This window comes from Bos indicus x Bos taurus, chromosome 17 (genome assembly GCF_003369695.1).
Source record: "Bos indicus x Bos taurus breed Angus x Brahman F1 hybrid chromosome 17, Bos_hybrid_MaternalHap_v2.0, whole genome shotgun sequence".
NCBI lineage: Eukaryota > Metazoa > Chordata > Mammalia > Artiodactyla > Bovidae > Bos > Bos indicus x Bos taurus.
The window spans coordinates 21,396,807-21,415,671 of record NC_040092.1 but is presented as its reverse complement, the minus strand read 5'-3'; the positions used below and the strand labels follow the sequence as shown (position 1 = coordinate 21,415,671).

The following is an 18,865-nucleotide window of genomic DNA, read 5'->3' as shown; positions in this document are numbered from 1 at the left end:
CCCCAGACCTGGTCAGGCCCTCCACCTGGGACCCGACCCCTCCCCTCGGGCTCCTGTCCAAGGTACCCTGCCCCTTGGAGGCTCCAGACCTCCTTCCTCCAAGCTCCCAGCCTTCAGGCGAGGCGGAGCAGGAGGAAGGGCCCAGCTGGCCCTCGGCATTGTGGGTAAGAGGAGGAGCAGTCATGCTTCCTGTCGTGGGGGAGGTCCTACTTCAGCATCTCAGAGGAGCACGAGTGGGGGCCTGTGGGCATGGTCTCTAGCTGCCAGGGCACAGCGGGTGCTGTCAGCCCTCCAAGGGGGCCGTGTCATCCTTTCCTTCTGTCTTCTGTGTTTATTTTGTGGTTTCTGGTATGGATTTCGCCGTGGGGTGCAACAGAGACTTTATTTGAAAAATGAGTGATTTTTCTCCCCTGCCTTTAATTTTGGTGAAACACACATAACATCAGATCTACCGTTTTAACCATCTTAACGCGTACGATTCAGTGGCATTAAGTACATTCCCAGTATGGTGCAACCATTATTCTAGAACTTTTCATCACCCCATATGGAAACCCCGTACCCATTAGCAGCCACTCCCCACCCCCCACCCCCCAAGCCCTGCCAACCTCCAGCATCCACCAGTCCGCTTTCTGTCACCGTGGATTTGCCTGTTTGGGACTTTTCCATGAATTGAATCATACAATGAATGCCCTTTTGTATCTGAGTTCTTCCTCTCAGCATTATACGGTCGAGGTTCATCCACGTCCTAGCCTGTGTCAGCACTTCATCCCTTTTTATGACTAAGTGGTAGTCCTCTGTATGGACATGCCACATTCTGTTTATCCATTTGTCCGTTCGTTGACGGATGCTTGGGTTGTTTCCACCTATGAGCTCTTGTGCCTAGTGCTGCTGTGAACATTTGTGTAGAATCGCATGGTTTTTTTAAACCACACATCAGACCCTGAGATCTCAGCCATTGGCAGTGATATTGCCCCAGGGGACCCCTCCATCACCACCAGGGCCGTGAGGGGCTCCACGTGCACGTCCCAGGGCCGCCAGCCTGAGCTGCGTCTTCTGTCGTCATGGCAACCCCATCCCTGGCTCCCTCCTTGTTGCCTGGGAACGGGGAATTGGCTGCTCGGCCCTCTCTCTCCCTTTGGGAAGGGCAGACCCAGGGGCTGGGAGGACGGCTGGGGATGACTCATCGGCTGAGTCGGGAGTGTGCCCCACTGTCTCAAGGTTGGGTCCTCAGGGACGGCAGTGATCTCATCCTGAGTCCCAGCCCACAGAGACGGTGGTGTGCGTGTCCCCCGGGGAACAGTGCATGCCGAGGCCCTGCTCAGTGACATTTGTGATAATGTGACGAGCGCCAGTGCGCTCGTCCGCTGTGAATTACAGCAATCTGCACAATTACTGCTCAGGGTGGCTGCTAAAGGCGGCGTGTTCCAGGCGGCAGGAGGGGTTCAGGGTGGAGAGGCAGGTGCTGGCAGCCCCCAGGACTCCTTCTCCACAGAGAGTGGGGATGTGGGGGAGAGGGCAGTTCCAAGGCCCCCAACTCTCAGAAACCCAGGAAAGTACCTCAAACCCCGCTGTGTCCAAGGCAGATGGCACCCACCCATCCTCCTACCCATCACTCATATCAGCCCAGTGCTGTACCCTGTGCAGGGCAAGGGTACCAGAGATGAGCCAGCTCTGTCCCTCCCTCGGGGAGCCCAGGAAATGAGCATCCAGGTGTCCCCGAGGTCTTGGGACCACTGAGCCTGCTCCGAGCATCCTGCGGGACTTCCAGTAGCCAGGCCTTGTAGGACAATCTGCAGACAGTCCATCATCCCCAGAGAGATACTGGACCTCAGCCTCGGGGTCTTTTAGCTCTGTGTTATCAGGCAAACCAGTCGACTTCTCCGTGCCTTGGTTTCCTCATCTGTACAATGAAAACTCAAGGTTCACCCACTGTATTAGTTTCCTGGGGCTGCTGTAACAAAGCACAAACTCAGGTGGCTTAAAAACAACAGAGACGTGTTCTCTCACAGTTCTGGAGGCCATGAGTCCGAAGTCAAGGTGTCGGCAGGGTTGGGCTCCCTCCGAGGGCCCTGGGGAAGGATCCCGCCTCTTCTCTTCTAGCCTCTGCTGTTGCTGGCAGCCGTCGGCGTTCCTCGGCTTGTAGACATTCCAATCCCTGCCTCCATCTTCCATGGCTGCCTTCCCTCTGCATGTCTCTGTCCAGATTTTCCTCTTCTTATAAGGATCCACCCTAATCCAGCATGACCTCATCTCAACTTGATCGCGTCTATAAAGTCTTTTTCCAAATAAGGTCACATTCGCAGGTTACAGGTGGGTGGACATGAAATTGACGAGAGGCAGGGGACACTAATCCAGTACGACTACTTTTTTTTTTAAATTATTTATTTATTTTATTTTTGGCTATACTGGGTCTTCATTTGCTGCGTGGGCTTTTCTCTAGTTGTGGCAAGCAGGCGCCACTCTCTAGCTGTGGTGCCCAGCCTTCTCACTGTGGTGGCTTCTCTTGTGGAACACAGGGTCTAAGTGTGCAGGCTTCAGTAGTTATGGCACGAGGGCTCAGTGGTTGCAGTTCTTGGGCTTATCTGCTCCGCAACCATGTGAGATTTTCTGCTATCAGGGATCAAACCCATGTCTCCTGCATTGGCATATTCTTTACCACTGAGCCACCAGGGAAGCCCCTTTGTGAGGATTCAGTAAAAGAAAGCAGAAACGCTTAGGAGGGTGGTGACTTAGCCCATCAACCACTTGGAACGATAACCAGCCCCTTAGCCTTGTGACCCTGACCTGGCCTGTCTTAGCCTCGTTTTCCCTTGTCCTCCAAAATGAGATGGGGATGCCATCACTGAAAGGCATTAGAAGGGTGATGTGAGCCTTATTTGTGCAGTCCTTGGTATACAGTAGGTTCTCAGAAGTGGCAGGCCTGCAGTTCAGCACACAGACTCTGCATTTGAGTCCTGGCTCTGTCTCTTGTGGGTGACGCTGAACAGTACCTACACCTCTGGGGGCTTCGGCCCCTTCCCTGAGAATGGGGTTGGTGGTATAAGATGACATTTGGAGGTGGTTTCATGGCACTGGGAGAGGGCCCTGGGGCTGATACCCAAAGCACAGGATAATAAGTAATAATATTAAGTATTTGTCAGTATTTCCATGTAGCAGGTATTGCTAAAGGTGATCTGTGTGTTAAATCACTTCATCCCCACCAACCTTATGAGGCAGATGCTATTTCTTGTTTCTCTATCCAAAATGATGAAACTGAGACCCAGAGAAGTTAAGTGACCTGCTAAGTCACACAGCTGTTAATTGGTAGAGCTGGAATTCAAACCCAGGCACCCTAGTTACAGAATGGGGCTGGTGTGAGGTTTCAATAAATGAGTCCATGGGCCTGGCTACTATTAATCTGATGATGAAGTTGGGGGAGTGCATCCCAGAAAAGGAATAGCATGTGCAAAGGCCCTAGGGCAAGGGCAGTGAAGTCAAGTAACAGGCTGTTAAAACCCAGCAAGCAGGACTTTCCTGATGGTCCAGTGGTTAAGACTCCACCTTCCAGTGCAAGGAGTACAAGTTCGATCCCTGGTCAGGGAACTAAGATCTCACCTGCTGCACGGTGTGGCCAAAAGTTAAATAAAAACAACCAAAAAAACCCAGAGAGCAAGGGAAAGAGAGGCAAGGGATGGAGAAGCCATTGGGAGGGCTACCCCCATCCCACCCCTGCCAGCCTGACCAGCTGTGGGCAAGAGTTTGGTGGTTGCTCTAGAGCAGGGAGAGGCCATAATGTGGGGAGGCGTGGCCCAGAGACAGGAGAACTGCAGGGTTCCAGGTAGCTGGTGAGCACCTGCCCGTCCTTTGTATGTGGAGTCAGGCTGCCTGCCCTGGGGCTCACACCAGGTGGGGACCAAACAAGTGCAGGGCAGCCCCAGGGAGCTGGCCGCTTGCCCCTGGGCCCAGCGCCATGCTGGGCAGGCACTGGGCTGGGATGTGAAGCTCTGGTTCCCCTGGGAAAGGTCAGCGTGGCCTGGCTTGCAGTCTTGACCCAGCTAAGTGGGAGGCCCTGGGCTTGGCTGGCACCCCCTCCTGGTCCCCAGCCCCCTTCTCTGGTGGACAGGGCGCCAGCTGTGGAGGGGGGTAGGGGAGGCCCCGGGCACACCATTCCCAAGACCAGAAATAGGCACTGGCCCAGCTCCGCACTGCCAGCCTCTCCCTGGCCTCAAGTGGCCCGCTTGGTGAGGAGGCTGAGGGCAAGGTGCATAGACCCGGGGGAGGGCCCTGCAGAGACCAGGCCCTGGTGCCCCCAAGCAAAGCCCATCAGCCTGGGTGGAGCCCAGGTGGGTCCCAGAGCTCTTCCCCGAGTAACTCCAGGCCCACTCTGCCCGCAGGACTCGCCTCCTTTCATGGGGACTGAGGGAGAAACCACTAATTGCTTTGCACCTCCAAAGTACTTGCTGTGCACACTGGCTGGTTTAATTAGTTTTTACGGATGAAGAGTCGAGGGCTTGGGGAGGGGAGGTGTGAGTCCCCAGCCTGGGAGCTCAGGCCTCCACTTCCACACGTCTGTCATTAAAGCCTCCTGCCATCCTTCCTGCAGGGACCACGGGAGAGCAACGGCGGGTGTGCTTTGCCTGGACAGCCATGCACATGCTCACTGGGGCTTACAATGAGCAGCGTGACACCATGGTCAGTGCACAGGGTTGGCAGCTGATGGATGCACCCGGGTTCAGGATGCTGGGTCACTTCTGAGTACGCAGATCAGTGAGGGTCCAGCAGGAAACAGGACCAGCATGTTGAGTGGGGACTGGGGACAGTTCATGGACAGGGATGGGGTGACCTCGAAGATCATTAGAAGAGAGCCTGCACCATCCCGGGGCTGGCATCGGTGGGGAGCTGTCACCACCTCCTGCTGGAGCTCAACTTCATCTTGGGTGCACTGTTCCCCAAACCTGGGTTCTTCTGGTATTCAGGAGGAGAGAGTTGGGGTTTCTGCCTGAACTTGGGGGACCCAGCCAGATACCAGGGTAAGCTCCAGACCCTTCTCTTGTTGCTTAGCAGCAGCCTTGAAAGTAAAGTCAAGCATCTCCCAGCCCACTCAAACTTCCAGGAGCAAAATCCACACATGGGCATTCAAGTTGGTGCTTCCTCAGAGAAAGAGACCCAAGGCAGGTTGCACAGTAATGACAATGCCTGTTAGCACGTGGCCGGTGCTCGCTGGTCCCTGAATTTTGCATGAATGATCTTACTTAATCCTCCAAGGGACCTTCAAGGCGGCTTCTCCATATTTGAGGACACACATGTGTGCACACACTCACACACGCACACAGACACACCTTCTGCTTTGCAGATGGGAAAACTGAGGCCCAAGGGGCTGAGTGATGAGCCGGAGCTTGTACAACAAATATCCTGGAGTTGCTTGGCCCCAGAATTTACCACTTGGCTGTGCTCTATTGGAAAACTTGACATAGAATGCATAATTGCCCAAAATGGTAGGATGCCAGGTTGCACACAGGTGATATTTTTTTCATCTTAATGTCTTTGATCATATGTTGGGAGATCACATTGTCCCTAAGATTTGCAGATGTAATAGCTGAAGCCGAGGCTAATGTAGGCACTGAGGCTTACTTTGAAAAGAGTAGAAAGGTAAGTCCGAGTTCAGGTGTGAGGTTGTCTGGCCGAATCCCCTCGGGGACTGGCGGGAGGTGTGTTGGAAGCTCAGATACACAGTAGGTTCCCGGCAAGGTCACCAACCCTGCACTGAGTCCAAGTCAAACCCGCCCAGGGCTTGGAGTTTCCGAAATAAGGAAGTGGCATGACTCAGGACTAAATCGGCTGGTTTTTCTTTCTTTCTTTTTTTTTACCCTGCTCCTTTGATAGTGTTTTAGGCAGAAAATCTTGTTTTGCAAACCAGAGTTTCTCTTGGAAAGCAGCGGTTGGTGGGAGGGCTGTGGACACGTCCTTCTTGCAAGTGGCCTGTGCTGTTTCATGGAGGGAATAGAAAACTTCAGGGCTGGCTGGAGCTGGCGGGGGCCGGCTGGGGTGGTGGGAAACAAGTGTTTCCTGGGAGGCGGATGCTAGTTTCCGGGGCGGGGGGGCCGGGGTGCAGCTGTGAAATTCCCAGGATGCAGATGGATGGCAGTGTGGTACTGCCCGCGGGTGTACTTCCGCCCTCAGGTTATCAGAACATGCCCATAGTGGGGTTGGGGGGTGTAATTGGTGCAGGTTTGCAGACCCTAGAGATGAGAGCTGCCTGCAGTGGGGACCCTGAAAGGGCAGCACCTTGGGGAGGGACATGACAGGGACAAGGCCTTTTTGGGGGCCTGTGTACTTGAGTTGATGGGGGCTTAGACACTGCTCCCGTGAGAACAGTTTGTCTCAGGCCCCCAGACAGTGTATGAGAAGCTCCCTGCTGAGGGTAGCCAGGGCAACCAGAGCGGCCAGGCCAAGCCCCATCACAGGGAACCCCCCCCCGCCCACCATCACCTCTGCGGCTACCCCCTGCTCCTTCGCCTCTTTCTGTGCTCCATGACTCAGACCTCCTGGCTTGACTTCCTGTCTTGGTCAATTTCACTTCCTAGTTCCTGCCTCCCGGGCGCTTCAGAACGAAACTCCTTCCTTAGAAATTAGAAGTGAGGTCGGGGAATCCAAACCACAGGGGATGTTGGCAGAATCTGCTGTCTGGGGCACAGAGTACGTGAGGGCGGGCCCCTGGTGTGAGAGGGGGGCACTCCCTCCCTTCTCTTCTGGGGAATGTTCAGGACCCCCCATGGGGATAAACGCTCAGCCCACTCCTCTCTGAAGCTGGGGGCCCCAGCAAGGTAGCAGAGGCGCCTGGGGGATGCCCAGTGAGCCCCCAAACCCACACGCCTAGGGTATCTGGAGCTTTATTCATTTGCTGGGTGCCTCCTGCATACCTAGCAGTTGTGGGTGCAGAGACACTGCCCTCAGTGAGCAGCGGAGCCAAGGAGATAATTTCAGGGAGCAGCGATAAGTGCTCTGGAGATACCAAAACCCCATGACAGCAGGGTGGCTGGGAGGAGAGCTTTGGAAAGAGTGGTCACAGCAGGCTTCTCTGAGGAGCTGTCCCTTGAAGCTGAGAAGTGAAGGAAGGCAGAAGGAGATCTGTGAAAAAGCCATGCAAGCAGCAGGGACAGTTGAGTACAGATGCCCTGGGGCACACCTAGGGGCTGGGCAGGAAAGGTCCTGGTGGGTGGCTGGAGCAAGGGGAGAGGTAGGAATCAAGTTGGACAACGGGAGCGGGGCGAGTCTGCAGGGCCTCACGCACCACGCCAAAGCCTTTGGGTGTTATTCCAAGAGCATTGGGTCATCACTGGCAAATCTGAAGCAGAGGAGTGACCCGATTGGATTGGCATCCTTAGAAGCTCCCTTGGGCCTCCCTTGCAGGGAAAGGATCGTGGGACTCGGGTGGGATGTCCAGCTCCCCAGCACGGTTGGGCTCTGTTGTCCTCCCTGGGGGTGTGCCCCAGGGCCCCCGGCGAGGTCTGTGGGCAAGGTGGTGGGACAGGGGTGGACTGTTGTTCCTTGGGTTTTGTGGGCAGGATGGAAAGGCTTGAAGGCAGAAGGGATGAGCAGGTCAATGACCCGGGAGTTGAAGATATCGTTCATGACCTGGATCTCGCTCCAAAGTTCAACTCAGTTAACTTTCAACTCCCTGGGAGCTGCCTGGGGCATCTGTAGCAGGTGTTTTTTATGGGGCACAGGCTGACCTGGGTGTCCCAGAGAGGGAAGAAAAAGGTAGCCATGGCCCCAAGACCCTCGGGGAGCAGAGAGCTAAGGACTCCAGACCCTCCCCCCTCCCATCCTCAGGGGTTGGAGGTCTCATTTGCATTTGGAAGAATCCCCTCAGATTCTAAGTTTCCTCCTAGAAGGCGAACCTAGCCCTGCCCACCCACCGCCCCCTTCCAGCCCATCCAGTCTTCTAGAGTCCCCCACGATGGGCCTGGCCGCCCTGGCAGCAGTCAGGCGGGAAGGGGGTCAGACCACAGGTGGAACCAGCGCACAGGGGAATGACGGCGGAAGAAGCTGTTTGCTCCCCGGCTGCTTGCCGGGGTGGAAAAGCTCTGTTTTTCTGAACTCTCATCTGTTCTTACCGCTGCTGACGCCGCCACCGCCACGGATGGGGAGAGAGGGAGGGGGAGGCCAGTGCCAAGTTGGCCCGCCCCCTTCTGAACCTGGGCTTCTGCCACGCTCCCCCGCCCCCCCGCTCCCGGGAGCCTCCGTCTGGAGGTCACATTCAGCCCTGACGCGTCTCGCTGGGTCAGGCAGCAGGAAGATCGGCCGAGTCCTTGTGCGCCGCGGCGAGGCTGCCGGACAGGCGGTGGGGGTGGGGGTGGGGTCTTTGGTTTCTCCCCGGTGGGGGCGTCAGGGGTCTGGGGCTAAGCGCCCACGCTGGGCACGTCGGTGCCCGGAGGAGGCGCGGACGCGGTGCTCCCTGGTGACGCCTGGCACGGGGCACCGAGCACACAGCCGACAACTTCCCGCCGCCCTCCCCCATCAGGCGAAGGGCACCTCGCATGCCCGCAGCTGCTGGGAGCGGGGGGGTGTGGGGGGGAGACGGCTCAGGGGTGGCAGCGCTGCCGGAGGAGCCCTGGGCCACCACGGCGGGCCGGCGGGCCGGCGCGCGCAGCACGGAGCTGCTTCCCCGCCCTCCCTGGAGCCAGCCTCCGCCTGCCGCCCTCCGCCGCCCGGCCCCTCCCACCGCCCGGCCCCTCCCTCCTCCCTCCTCTCTCCTCCCTCTCCCTCCCTCCCTCCTCCCTCGCGCCGCCGTTGGACGAGAAGGATGTGAGGCTGAGCTGAGCCGCCAGCAGACGCCAGCCAGAAGCCTTGCGGAGCCGGCACCACGGCCGCCCAGCCTCCCGCCTCCCAGCCCGCTGCTCCCAGCTCCGATCCCTGGAGCATCCTCCAAGCCGTATGTTTCCGGAAAACTTGGCCGAGGGGGAGACGCAGATGAGAGGATGTGAGTGAGTGGCTCCGGGGAGGGGACTGGGGATTGGGGGGGGGGCTTTTGGGCCACGGTGACGGGGACCCCAGGGGTGACAAGGACCTCAGGCTGGGGGGGGGGGACTCGGGGTTTCTCTACCGTGGGGTCCCACCCTCACTTTCTTCTAGGGCCCCTTCCCAGCCTCTCTGGCTGTCGGGTGGGGGCTCCCGGGGAAGGAGGTCTGTGTTGAGGTGGATCCGGGAGGGGTCCTGGACAGTGTGTGCTCAGAGGTGCTCTCTCCAGGTCGAGGGGTAGGGGCTTTACGCCTCATCAGGTTCATGAGGTCTACAGGGCATCTCCCTGTGCCCAGCACCCTTGGTCTGGGTTCTCAGAACCAGAAGACACCCCATACCCGTCCACCCCAACCCTAGGTGTCCTGGCTGGTAATATTAGGACACTCACCCCAGCTCTTTGCACAGCACTTAAAGAAACTGAGGCCCAGAGAGCAGAGGGAATGGCGGGGACCACACACAGCAAGTCTGGGCAGGGCTTCGGGATGGCGTAGTCCAGCGGTCCTTCCCAGGCAGCTTTCAGGCAGGGCTGGGCAACACCCCCCCTGCCCTCCAAGCCCCTGCTGCTGCCACGAGTGGAGTTAATTAGAACCTCAGCTTCTCAGCCAACTCCACGCCATCTCCTTATTTATGTGTCCAGTTTGTAAATGTCAACCTCCCTGGGGTCCAGCCACCCCCTGGGTCCTTGTCCACCCCCCCTACCCCCCACATACTTACCCCCCCAGCAGGCCCAGATGGGAGACCCGCCCTCTCCCTCCCGGGGTTCCGGCCCAACGTGTTTGCCTGGGCTCTCTTGGCCCCGGTTGGGGAAATATAAATAAACGCGTCCCCGTCGTCCTCGGCCAGGTTCTCTGGAAGTGGCAGCTGCTGCTGGCGCAGGCGGCGGGAAAGGTCAGGGGGCTGGGTTACACTTGATCCCACGCCTCGGCTCCCCCCACCCCACCAACCCCCCCAACCCCCCGCCCCGTGCCTGTCCTTGAGGAACCCTGAGCAGCGGCCGTGGAGCCACGTGGCTCGGTGGCCTCTGCAGGGGAGCAGGTGGCCTGTCAGTCCAGCACCCCCTCCCCCACCCAGCTGGGCCTACAGGCGGGAGCCGGTCCCCACGTCCACTCGGCCCCATGGCCCACCCCATGAGCTTGTGAGTTGCTCTGATCTCTGGAGCATCGGTTTCCCTCCCGTCCAGGGGATGTGAAAACGGCCGTGGCCTCGACAGCAAGGATAAGAGGGAACCAAATCTTTGAAGGGCTTTGCAAACTCCAGGTTGCTCAGCCATGTGACACGGTGGTTTGTTGATGTTGTTTTTGATGCTGTTTTATTTCTGTGTGAGCCTTGTATGTAGCAAGCCGCCGGCATATGTTTGAATGAATGGGTAGATGGAGGGATGGATGGATGGATGAATGAATGAAAGAAAATATCGACAGTCAGAATGTCAGCCCCTCAGGCTCCCACCCCTGCAAAATATAGCCCTCCTGGCTTGCAGCTTGATTTGATTCAAGGAAGACGACCTCAAACTTCGTTATGGGAAATCTTTCGCTAGTCGTTAGGAGTCTAGCTCCGGGGCTCAGAGGCTGCTCTGTTCCCAGCAACGTGACTCAGGCTTCGTTCCTGCTGCCCTCTGGGGGCCCAGTCCTGCCCCGCAGCCCCTGGAGGCTGGAACGTCCCCTCAGCCCCTCCTGCAGCCGTCAGGAGCGGGGGCAGGCCCTCCCTGCTCGGGCTGACCTGGGCGCACAAGGCACGCTGCCCACCAGGAGATACGAGACATAAAAACGTAGAGGCACCGGCTGATGTGAGGCAAGCCCGTGTACTCGGAGCACGGCGGGCAGATGGGCTGAGACTCAGGGCCGGCTTGAGGCGGGGTGGGGGGGTCGGGGGGACTGCATTTCTGCTGAGCCTGGCGTTTACGGTGTTGAAAATGGAATAGGGGCTGGAGGCGCAGCTCTGGCCCAAGTCTGTGGGCGTGGAGGGAGCTTTCTCTGCCCTAGGTGAGTCTGGGGTGGTGCCTGCAAATTCCTAGGGGTTTCTCCCCACATCAGGAATCTCTGAGGCTGTGTGAGAAGCTCATGGAGATGAGGGTGGCTGTGATTTGTGGGGCAAGTCCACCCCAGATCCTGAACCAACCTGGTGGGGCCCGAGTCCAGGGTGGGCCTTTAGGTGTCCCAGGGGAGCTTGGGGTTGCCCCGGTTAACCTGGGCGCGGAGGCTCCTGGCCTGATTCACCCCCACCCGAACTCCACCCTCCCACCCTTGCTCACACGTTCCTTCCTTTCCCTGGCCCGGTGCGGCCGGAAAACAGCCCGGTCTCCCGAGGCCTCCTCGTCTGCAGCTGCGAGCGAGTGTCAGTGCCGGGTCACGACCGGCAGGGGAGGAGGAGAGGTGGGGCCCCGGGCGGGGTCTGTGCCCCTGACCTCAGCCCTCAGCCCCCAGAACCCTTGATGGTGACCTCAGTGGGGGTGCACCCTGGCTGTTCCCACCTGCCCTTCCAGTTCCTGGAGCCCAGGCCTCTCTCAGGGAGCCCAGCCCCCTCCTTTTTGTGCCCTCCCCCACCAGCCCAATCCCACGTGTGTCTCTTCCCAGAAACCCTGGACCGGTGCAGTGAGCCTGAGGCCCGGGATCAGGGCTGTTTTTTGGCCTGGGGCTCTGCTCTCCATGCCATGGACACAGGCCCTCTCTGCCCTTCCAGCCCCCCTGACGCGCCCCTCATCTGCCGTCCTCCTCCCATAGGTCTCCTGGAACACGGCCGGAACTGGTCGGCCATCGCCCGGATGGTGGGCTCCAAGACCGTGTCCCAGTGTAAGAACTTCTACTTCAACTACAAGAAGAGGCAGAACCTGGATGAGATTCTACAGCAGCACAAGCTGAAGATGGTGAGTCCCCCCCCAACCTCCTCTCCCCTCCTTCCCCACTGGGGTCACACCGTGGGCCCATGTGGTCGCTGCAGCCCCGGAGCCCTGGGCAGGGAGGGGTCTTAACACCAGGTCTGGCTCAGGATTCAGCCCCTCCCGGTTCTTGCTCAGTGGTCCCCCTGGAATGCTGCTGGGATTGATCCCATGCCGTCAGCATCCCTCCTGGGTACTTCAATGGACAGGCCCACCCTCCCGCCTCCCGGGCTCCACCACCCCCCACCCCGCCCCCTCCTCACTAGCACTCCCCGGTCAGACCCCTCTGAGGGCCTTGAGCTCCGGGCAGGGAGGAAGGAAGGAGCGTGGTGGGTCAAGGCACTGACTCACCAGGGACTTGGGGCTGTCAGCACATTGGAATGAAGACCCGGGGCAGATGAACCCTAAGTCAGCATCTCCCCCCACTCCCGTTTGAACTCACAGTCTCAGGGCCACCCCGGGGGGCAGCCGGCCCAGCCCTGTCTTCCAGGGGACTGGAGAAGCAGCTCTGAGCTCTCCCTCCCCCAGGAGCACAGAAGGGGCGGGCTCGCCTCACTGCTCCTATGAATGGTCTGCACACTTCCTCCGCAGCTGTTACTGGGAAGCTGTTACAGGGCCATTTGGGGGCGGCATCTTTTCTTCTCTCTCTTTTTTTTCCCTTTTCTTTTCCCTCTCTCTCTCTGCCTCCCTCTCTTCCTCTTCTCTCTCTCCCTCCCTCCATCCCTCTCTCTCCCCCTTTTGGGCACACTTGTGACACGTCAAGCATGGTCATCATTTCAGATCTGGGGAAACTGAGACTCAGCCAGGCTCATAAACAGCTGACTTGGGGGTGAACCCACAGCTACGTGACCTGAGGACTCATGCCTCTGGTCGGCAGGCTGTGTAGTTCCTTGCAGATGTGAAGGGGCAGGAGGGGGACACACAGCTCTCCACACCCCAGTTCCCCATGGTTGGGCGGCTTCTGCTGGGTTCAAAGTATGTGCAGTCTGTCTGGGGGGTGGGGGTTGAATTGCTCCTCATGCAGCCCACCGTGGTCCAGAGAGGGCAAGCAAGCTGCTGGGGTCACACAGCGTGGCAGGCGGATAGGGACCAAAATCTCCCTCCTTGAATGCTCTGGAGCGCTGTGCTAAATCTGAGGACATGACTCCCCAGCCCCCTGGGCTTCCCTGGTGGTGCAGTTGGTAAAGAACGTGCCTGCCAGTGCAGGAGACATAAGAGACATGGGTTCAATCTTTGGGTCAGGAAGATCCCCTGGAGGAGGGAATTGCGGCCCACCCCAGTATTCTTGCCTGGAGAATCCCACGGACAGGGGAACCTGGCCACAGTCTATGGGGTCGCAAAGAGTTCGACGTGACTAAACGACTTAGCCCACCCACTCCCAGCCCCCTGAGTATTCTTGGTTGGAGGAAGATGCTATTGCCATGGCCCTGTGGTCAGGGCTGAGGCCCACCTGCAGGCTTCACTGGGTCAGGCCCCTGCCTGCACCCCGTCCCCATTGTGTCCGGTTGGGCTGTGCCTCCTGCCCCTCCCCTGCTTGCTCTACAGTTGGTTCCCAGTGCTCCTCTGTTCCTCCTCAAGCTCCAGGCAGGGCTCGCTCAAACACAAGGAGTTCTGCTGGTCTTCTAGATTTTCCAGGACTCTGGTTTCTTCAGGGAGGAAGATGGTGAGGGCTGAGGCTGAGGGGCACCTGGTCTCTAACACAACGCTTGTTAAGATCCCGTAGCACAAGGTGGCGGTGGTGGTTGGAGGTGGGTGGCAGGTCACCTGTACACACCAAGGGCAGGGGCTGGCCCTGACATCCCCCAGGGACAGAAAGGCCTTCTTCCTGCTCCCTCCCCTCCTCCCTCTGACCTGTCAGTCCTCCCTGCCTCTCCCCTCCCCCTCCCATTCCCTGCTCAGCCCAGCCCAGAGCCCACACACCAGCGTGCCTTCCCCAGGCTATTGGGTTACAGGAGTCTCCTCTCACAGCCTGCTGGCCCACAGCCTCACTTTCCAGGTTTCGTTGGGGCACGGCCCTGCTGCACCCCTGAAGACCCCAGAACTTGAGAGGGTGGGTTGGGGAACCAGAGGTACTAGCTGGATAGGTGGTGTGGCTCGTCTTCTGGGAGAAAGTGAAATCAAGTCCTGGTTTCATGAATTGACACCTGTGACCTTGGGTAGTGGCTTCACCCCACGAACCTCAGTTTCCTCATCTGTAAATGATAATGACAACCCTTACTCCTAGAACTCAGGCTGCCCTAACTACTAGCAGTGGTATCGGCATCGTTTTTATTTTAAAGCCACTGGCCCCCCGCTTTTCTTCTCAAGGGTGTTATTCAAGTGCTCTCTTGAATAATATGTGCAGGAAAAGCCATGGTAGGGACTCGCCCCAGACACCCAGATTCAAATGCAGATTCTGATGCTTTCTAGCTCTGCAACCTTGGGTGAGTGGTTTGTCTTCTCTGGGCCTTAGTTTCCCCACTTATGAAATGGGGATAATTCTTACATCAAAGTGGGTTTCCCAGGTGGCGTAGTTGATAAAGAATCTACCTGCCAGTGCAGGAGGCACAAGAGACATGGGTTCGATCCCTGGGTGGGGAAGATCCCCTCGAAGAGACCAGTATTCTTGCCTGGAGAATCCCCATGGACAGAGGAGCCTGACAGGCTGTAGTCCATGGGGTCACAAAGAGTCAGACACGACTGAGCACACACATGTCCACCTCAAAGGGCTGCTGTGGGAACAGTTTGAGTGAAATGGGCGTGGGGTGCTTAGAAGTGTTCCTGGCATGTCGTAAGCGTCCCTCACTGAGAGCCATGTGGCGGTGGCAGTGTTGGCGGGTTCAGTAGTGAATTGCCCGTGGCCACCTGGTGCCTGGTGGCTTGGATGACTGGACAATGTAAATGCACTCCTTCCCTGCTGACTGCGAAGGAGTGGACTTACATTGAAGGCTGCGGAGAAAGTGCACTGAGAGATGGGGTGTCGCATTTCTCTTGGTTGTTGATTGGGTGTAGAGTATGTCCACTCCTGGATTGCCTGAGGAATTGGTTCATTAATCGATTGGCTCATTCATTCATTCACTCATCCAGAGGCAGCCTAGCCAGATGGTACAGAGTGGGGCCCTGGGCTAAAGGGCACACAGAGCTCTGCTGCCTCCTGACTGGTGGTGCCTGTGGCACTCAGCCTCGCTTTAAAGGAGGTAAGACCGGCCCGCCTCGTGGGGTTGCTGTGAGCTGCAGAGGCTTTCCTACTTGTAAAGGGCCAGGCGTGGTCCTTGATCAATGCTTAATAAGTATCGGACCTCACCCCCCTTGCACGCTCCGCATGGCTTTACTGAGTGCCTACTATGTGCCACGGAAGAAATGGCAGGTGCCATCCATATACATGTGGGTGGGGTTTCCTGCTGGGCTGAGGAACTGAGTCTTTCTTTAATGGACACTGGGAATCATTGAAGGTTTGTGAGCTGAGAGGCCACCCGGTGGGGGCTGGGCTTGAGGTAGATTGTGCGGGTTCCAGCAAAGCGCAGCCAAAGTTGATAGAGACGGTCGTCCTCCTTGTCCCCAGACCCTGAACTTGCTGGAGGACAGGCGGCATCACTGGTGGGCTGAGGAGGAGGAGGGGGTGTGAGCAGCAGGGGGACCCTGAGCACCATCTTGGGCCCCTCCCCAGACCCCTGAGGTTGTCACCTTGACCCCATCCTCAGGTGAAGATGCTGAGGTCAGATGGGAGAGGGGCCTGGTGAGGCCACAGAGAGGGTTTGAACTCACATCTGTAGGCACCCGGCTTCCCTTTCTGGACCCCTCCCTGTGTTCCAGGACTCCCACGGAACTCAGCAAAGGTGGTCTTGGTGGGAAGCAGTGGCCCAGAAGGTGGGGGCCAGCAGGCCATGTTCTGAGGCCAGCAGATGGGTGAACCTGGCCAGTCACTTGTGGATGAGAAAGGGCTGTTTGGGAGAGTGGGGTTGGCTCTCTTTCCCTGCTGACTGCGAGGGAGTGGACTTATGTCGAAGGCTGCGGAGAAAGTACACTGAGGGATGTGGGGCCCCATCAGCCCTGGGTCCATCCATCCTGACAGTGGCCACCCGGCATGCAGGGGTGAGTTCCGCGTCACTGGAGAGTGCAGCCAGGCCTCACAAGATGCTGCCCCGCACCCTGCAGATCCCGGGAGGGAGACAGGTCCTTATGATTCCTGAGGCAGGGGCAGCCACCTCTGGCTGCCGGCCAGACCCTGTCTGGAGCTCAGGAAGACATGTCACCCTCTGCCAACGGAGGAAGCAGTGGGGGAAGCAGGGGGTCAGGGGGTGTCCCCTCCTGCCTTGCGCCAGACCTTGCCTGAGTGTGGCCACCGACAACGTCAGCAGGAAGCAGGGTCGGGTGGGCAGGCGGAACACGTCCCAGAGTTATGTAACATCTGGCACTGGTGACTTCTCCGAGGTTTTCCCTCCCCCTGCTAATGGCCGAAGGTTACCCTTTCCTCCCATCTGTGAATCCAGGCCCTGGGGCTCAGCTTCCGTGTCTCTCCGTCTCTGTCTGTCTCAACCCATCCCCCGCCTCGCCTTGTTTTCCTCTGTTGCCTCTTCCATCTGAAGCTGCCCAGGCCTGAATAGAGAGAGATGGTCAGGCAGGGAAGTGCTTGAACCTGACCTGCAGTGAAGTCTGAACTTCTCGACCCCGTGAGCTGTGCGATCTTGGGCAGGTGTCTTTGCCTCTCTGAGCTAGTGGCTTTGTCTATCAGTTTCGTGTATCTAAAGAAGTAGTTACAGAGTGCCTATTCTGCGCCAGGCTCTGTTCTAGGTGTGCTGGGAATTCAGCTGAGAACAAAGGTACCAGCCCTCGAGAGGTTAGTTCTAGCTGGAAAGACAAATTAGCGTTAACACACAGATGATTTCTGATTGTGGTCTGAAGATGTTATGATGAGGGATAGTAGTAGAAAGTGATTGATGGGGAGTGAGATTAGCTCATTTTGATGGAGTAATCAGGGAAGACCTCTCTGGGGAGGTGATGTACGAGTAAAACCCTGATGGAGGTGGGCATTGTGGGTGTCTGGGAGAAGGATGTTCAGCCAGAAGAATGACCAGTGCAAAGGTCCTGTGGCCAGGGCATTGTGAGCACATCTGCATAAGAAGGGCAGTGTTTGTAGAAGACCTGGAAGGTAAACCAGTTAGAGACCTGAGTGGGGTCTAGATCTAAATTACACCGGACTGTATGGAGTGGGGAGGACTTGAGTTTTTATATTGTGGGTTCTCGGGAATGGCTGGAGAGTTTAAAGCAGGGAGCAGAATTCTGTGACTTGCAGAGTAGATGTGCAGAGCCAGGAAATTTGTAAGTAGAGAAGGCCTGGCACACAGTAGGTGCTTAATAAACATCAGCTGTAGTCACTAACACTAGTATCGCCAGCATTTCCTGTTCCATACACAACTCTCAATTCCGGGGTTTGGGGCCACGTGTGGAAGGATTTGGTATGATTGCTGGGACACAAAGTCCACCAGCGTCTCAGACCCGGTGTTGGGGAAATTCCAGTCTAGACATCATACTCACTTGGCTTGGGATGACATGGCCTGGGCTGTGGGTCCAAGGGACCTCGGTTTCCCCAGGAGGTGCCTCCCTGCCTAGCCCACAGGAAGCCCCTGTTCCCTGTGAGGCTCCAAGTGTTACCCCTGACCCAGCCCCCCGGGCAGCTGATCACCCAGCCCCAAACACTCAAGTGGGTCCCTGTCTGCTAAAAATAGATTGGGGAAGAAGCGGGAGCCCTCAGCCGCACCCACAGAACCCACATGCCACACAACTTTCTCGTGTCCTCGCAAGCTCTAGCTGGGGGACCTTCCCGGGAGAAGCTCAGGATTTGGGGCTGGGCTGCACCAGCCCCTGGAGGCGGGCAGATGGCGGTGGAGCTGGGCGTGCCCAGGAGCCCGGTGGACGTTTGGCAGGGTGGGGCTGCAGCCCTGGCCGAGTGCTGGTGACGGAAACCGTGACTAACGGGCAAACGGACTTTTCCCTCTTCCTCCCTATACTCTGAGTGGCTGCACTCCGAGGAGCCCCGTTTGCTCAGGAAGGAGACAGGACAGGAAGTGATCCGACTCCTGGGCAGGGGCTGGGGCTTGGGGACCCCTGAGGCCTGCTCGCGGCCCTGCATGGTAAGGGGCCAGGCTGGGCAGGGCCTGCTGGCACCTGGAGTTGATGCGGCATTTGTCCGAGAGTGAGTTGGGCTGCATGGGGCTGGGAACTGGCAGAGGGGAGGTGCATTAGTGCCCTTTTCCCTGTAATAGCGTACCGCAGACTGGTACAGAAACTTGCTATCTTGCAATCCTAGAGGTTAGAAGTCTGAAATCCAGGTGTCGGCAGGGTTCTGCTCGTTCTGAAGGCTCCAGGGGAGGCCCCCCTGCTATCCCAGCTTATGGGGCCAGCCCACAATCCCAAACATTCCTCAGCTGGCGGCTCTGGGTGCTTCTATGTCCGAGATTCTCTCTTCTTCTAAGGACACCAGTCATATTGGATTTAGGGTCCTTCCTCATAGCTCAGTTACTGCTGCTGCTGCTGCTAAGTCACTTCAGTCGTGTCCGACTCTGTGCAACCCCATAGACAGCAGCCCACCAGGCTCCCCCGTCCCTGGGATTCTCCAGGCTTCCCTAATAGCTCAGTTGGTAAAGAATCCGGCTGCAATCCAGGAGACCTGGGGTTTGATCCCTGGGTTGGGAAGATGCGCTGGAGAAAGAAATGGCTACCCACTCCAGTATTCTGGCCTGGAGAATTCCATGGACTGTATAGTCCATGGGGTTGCAAAGAGTTGGATACGACTGAGCAACCTTCTTCTTTCTTCTTTTTCTCACCTAATAAGACCTCATCTCACATAATTACATATGCAAAGAGCTCATTTCTAAGTAAGGTTCCATTCTAGGGTTCAAAGTGAAAGTGAAAGTGAAGTCGCTCAGTCGTGTCTGGCTCTTTGCGACCCCTTGGACTGTAGCCTGTGGGGCTCCTCTGTCCATGGAATTCTCCAGGCAAGAATACTGGAGTGGG

General features: G+C 57.6%; 1 protein-coding gene across 15 annotated transcripts in view; it reads left to right on the top strand.

Moving 5' to 3' along the window:
- The window catches only part of NCOR2 (nuclear receptor corepressor 2), a 237,237-nt gene that overhangs the window by 165,003 nt on the left and 53,369 nt on the right, over window positions 1-18,865 (top strand). For all 15 annotated transcript variants that reach the window (XM_027567024.1, XM_027567022.1, XM_027567025.1 and 12 more), the window contains one exon: window positions 11,718-11,860. In XM_027567024.1, coding sequence (XP_027422825.1) covers window positions 11,718-11,860 — 143 coding nt within the window. The remainder of the gene's footprint in view (window positions 1-11,717; window positions 11,861-18,865) is intronic.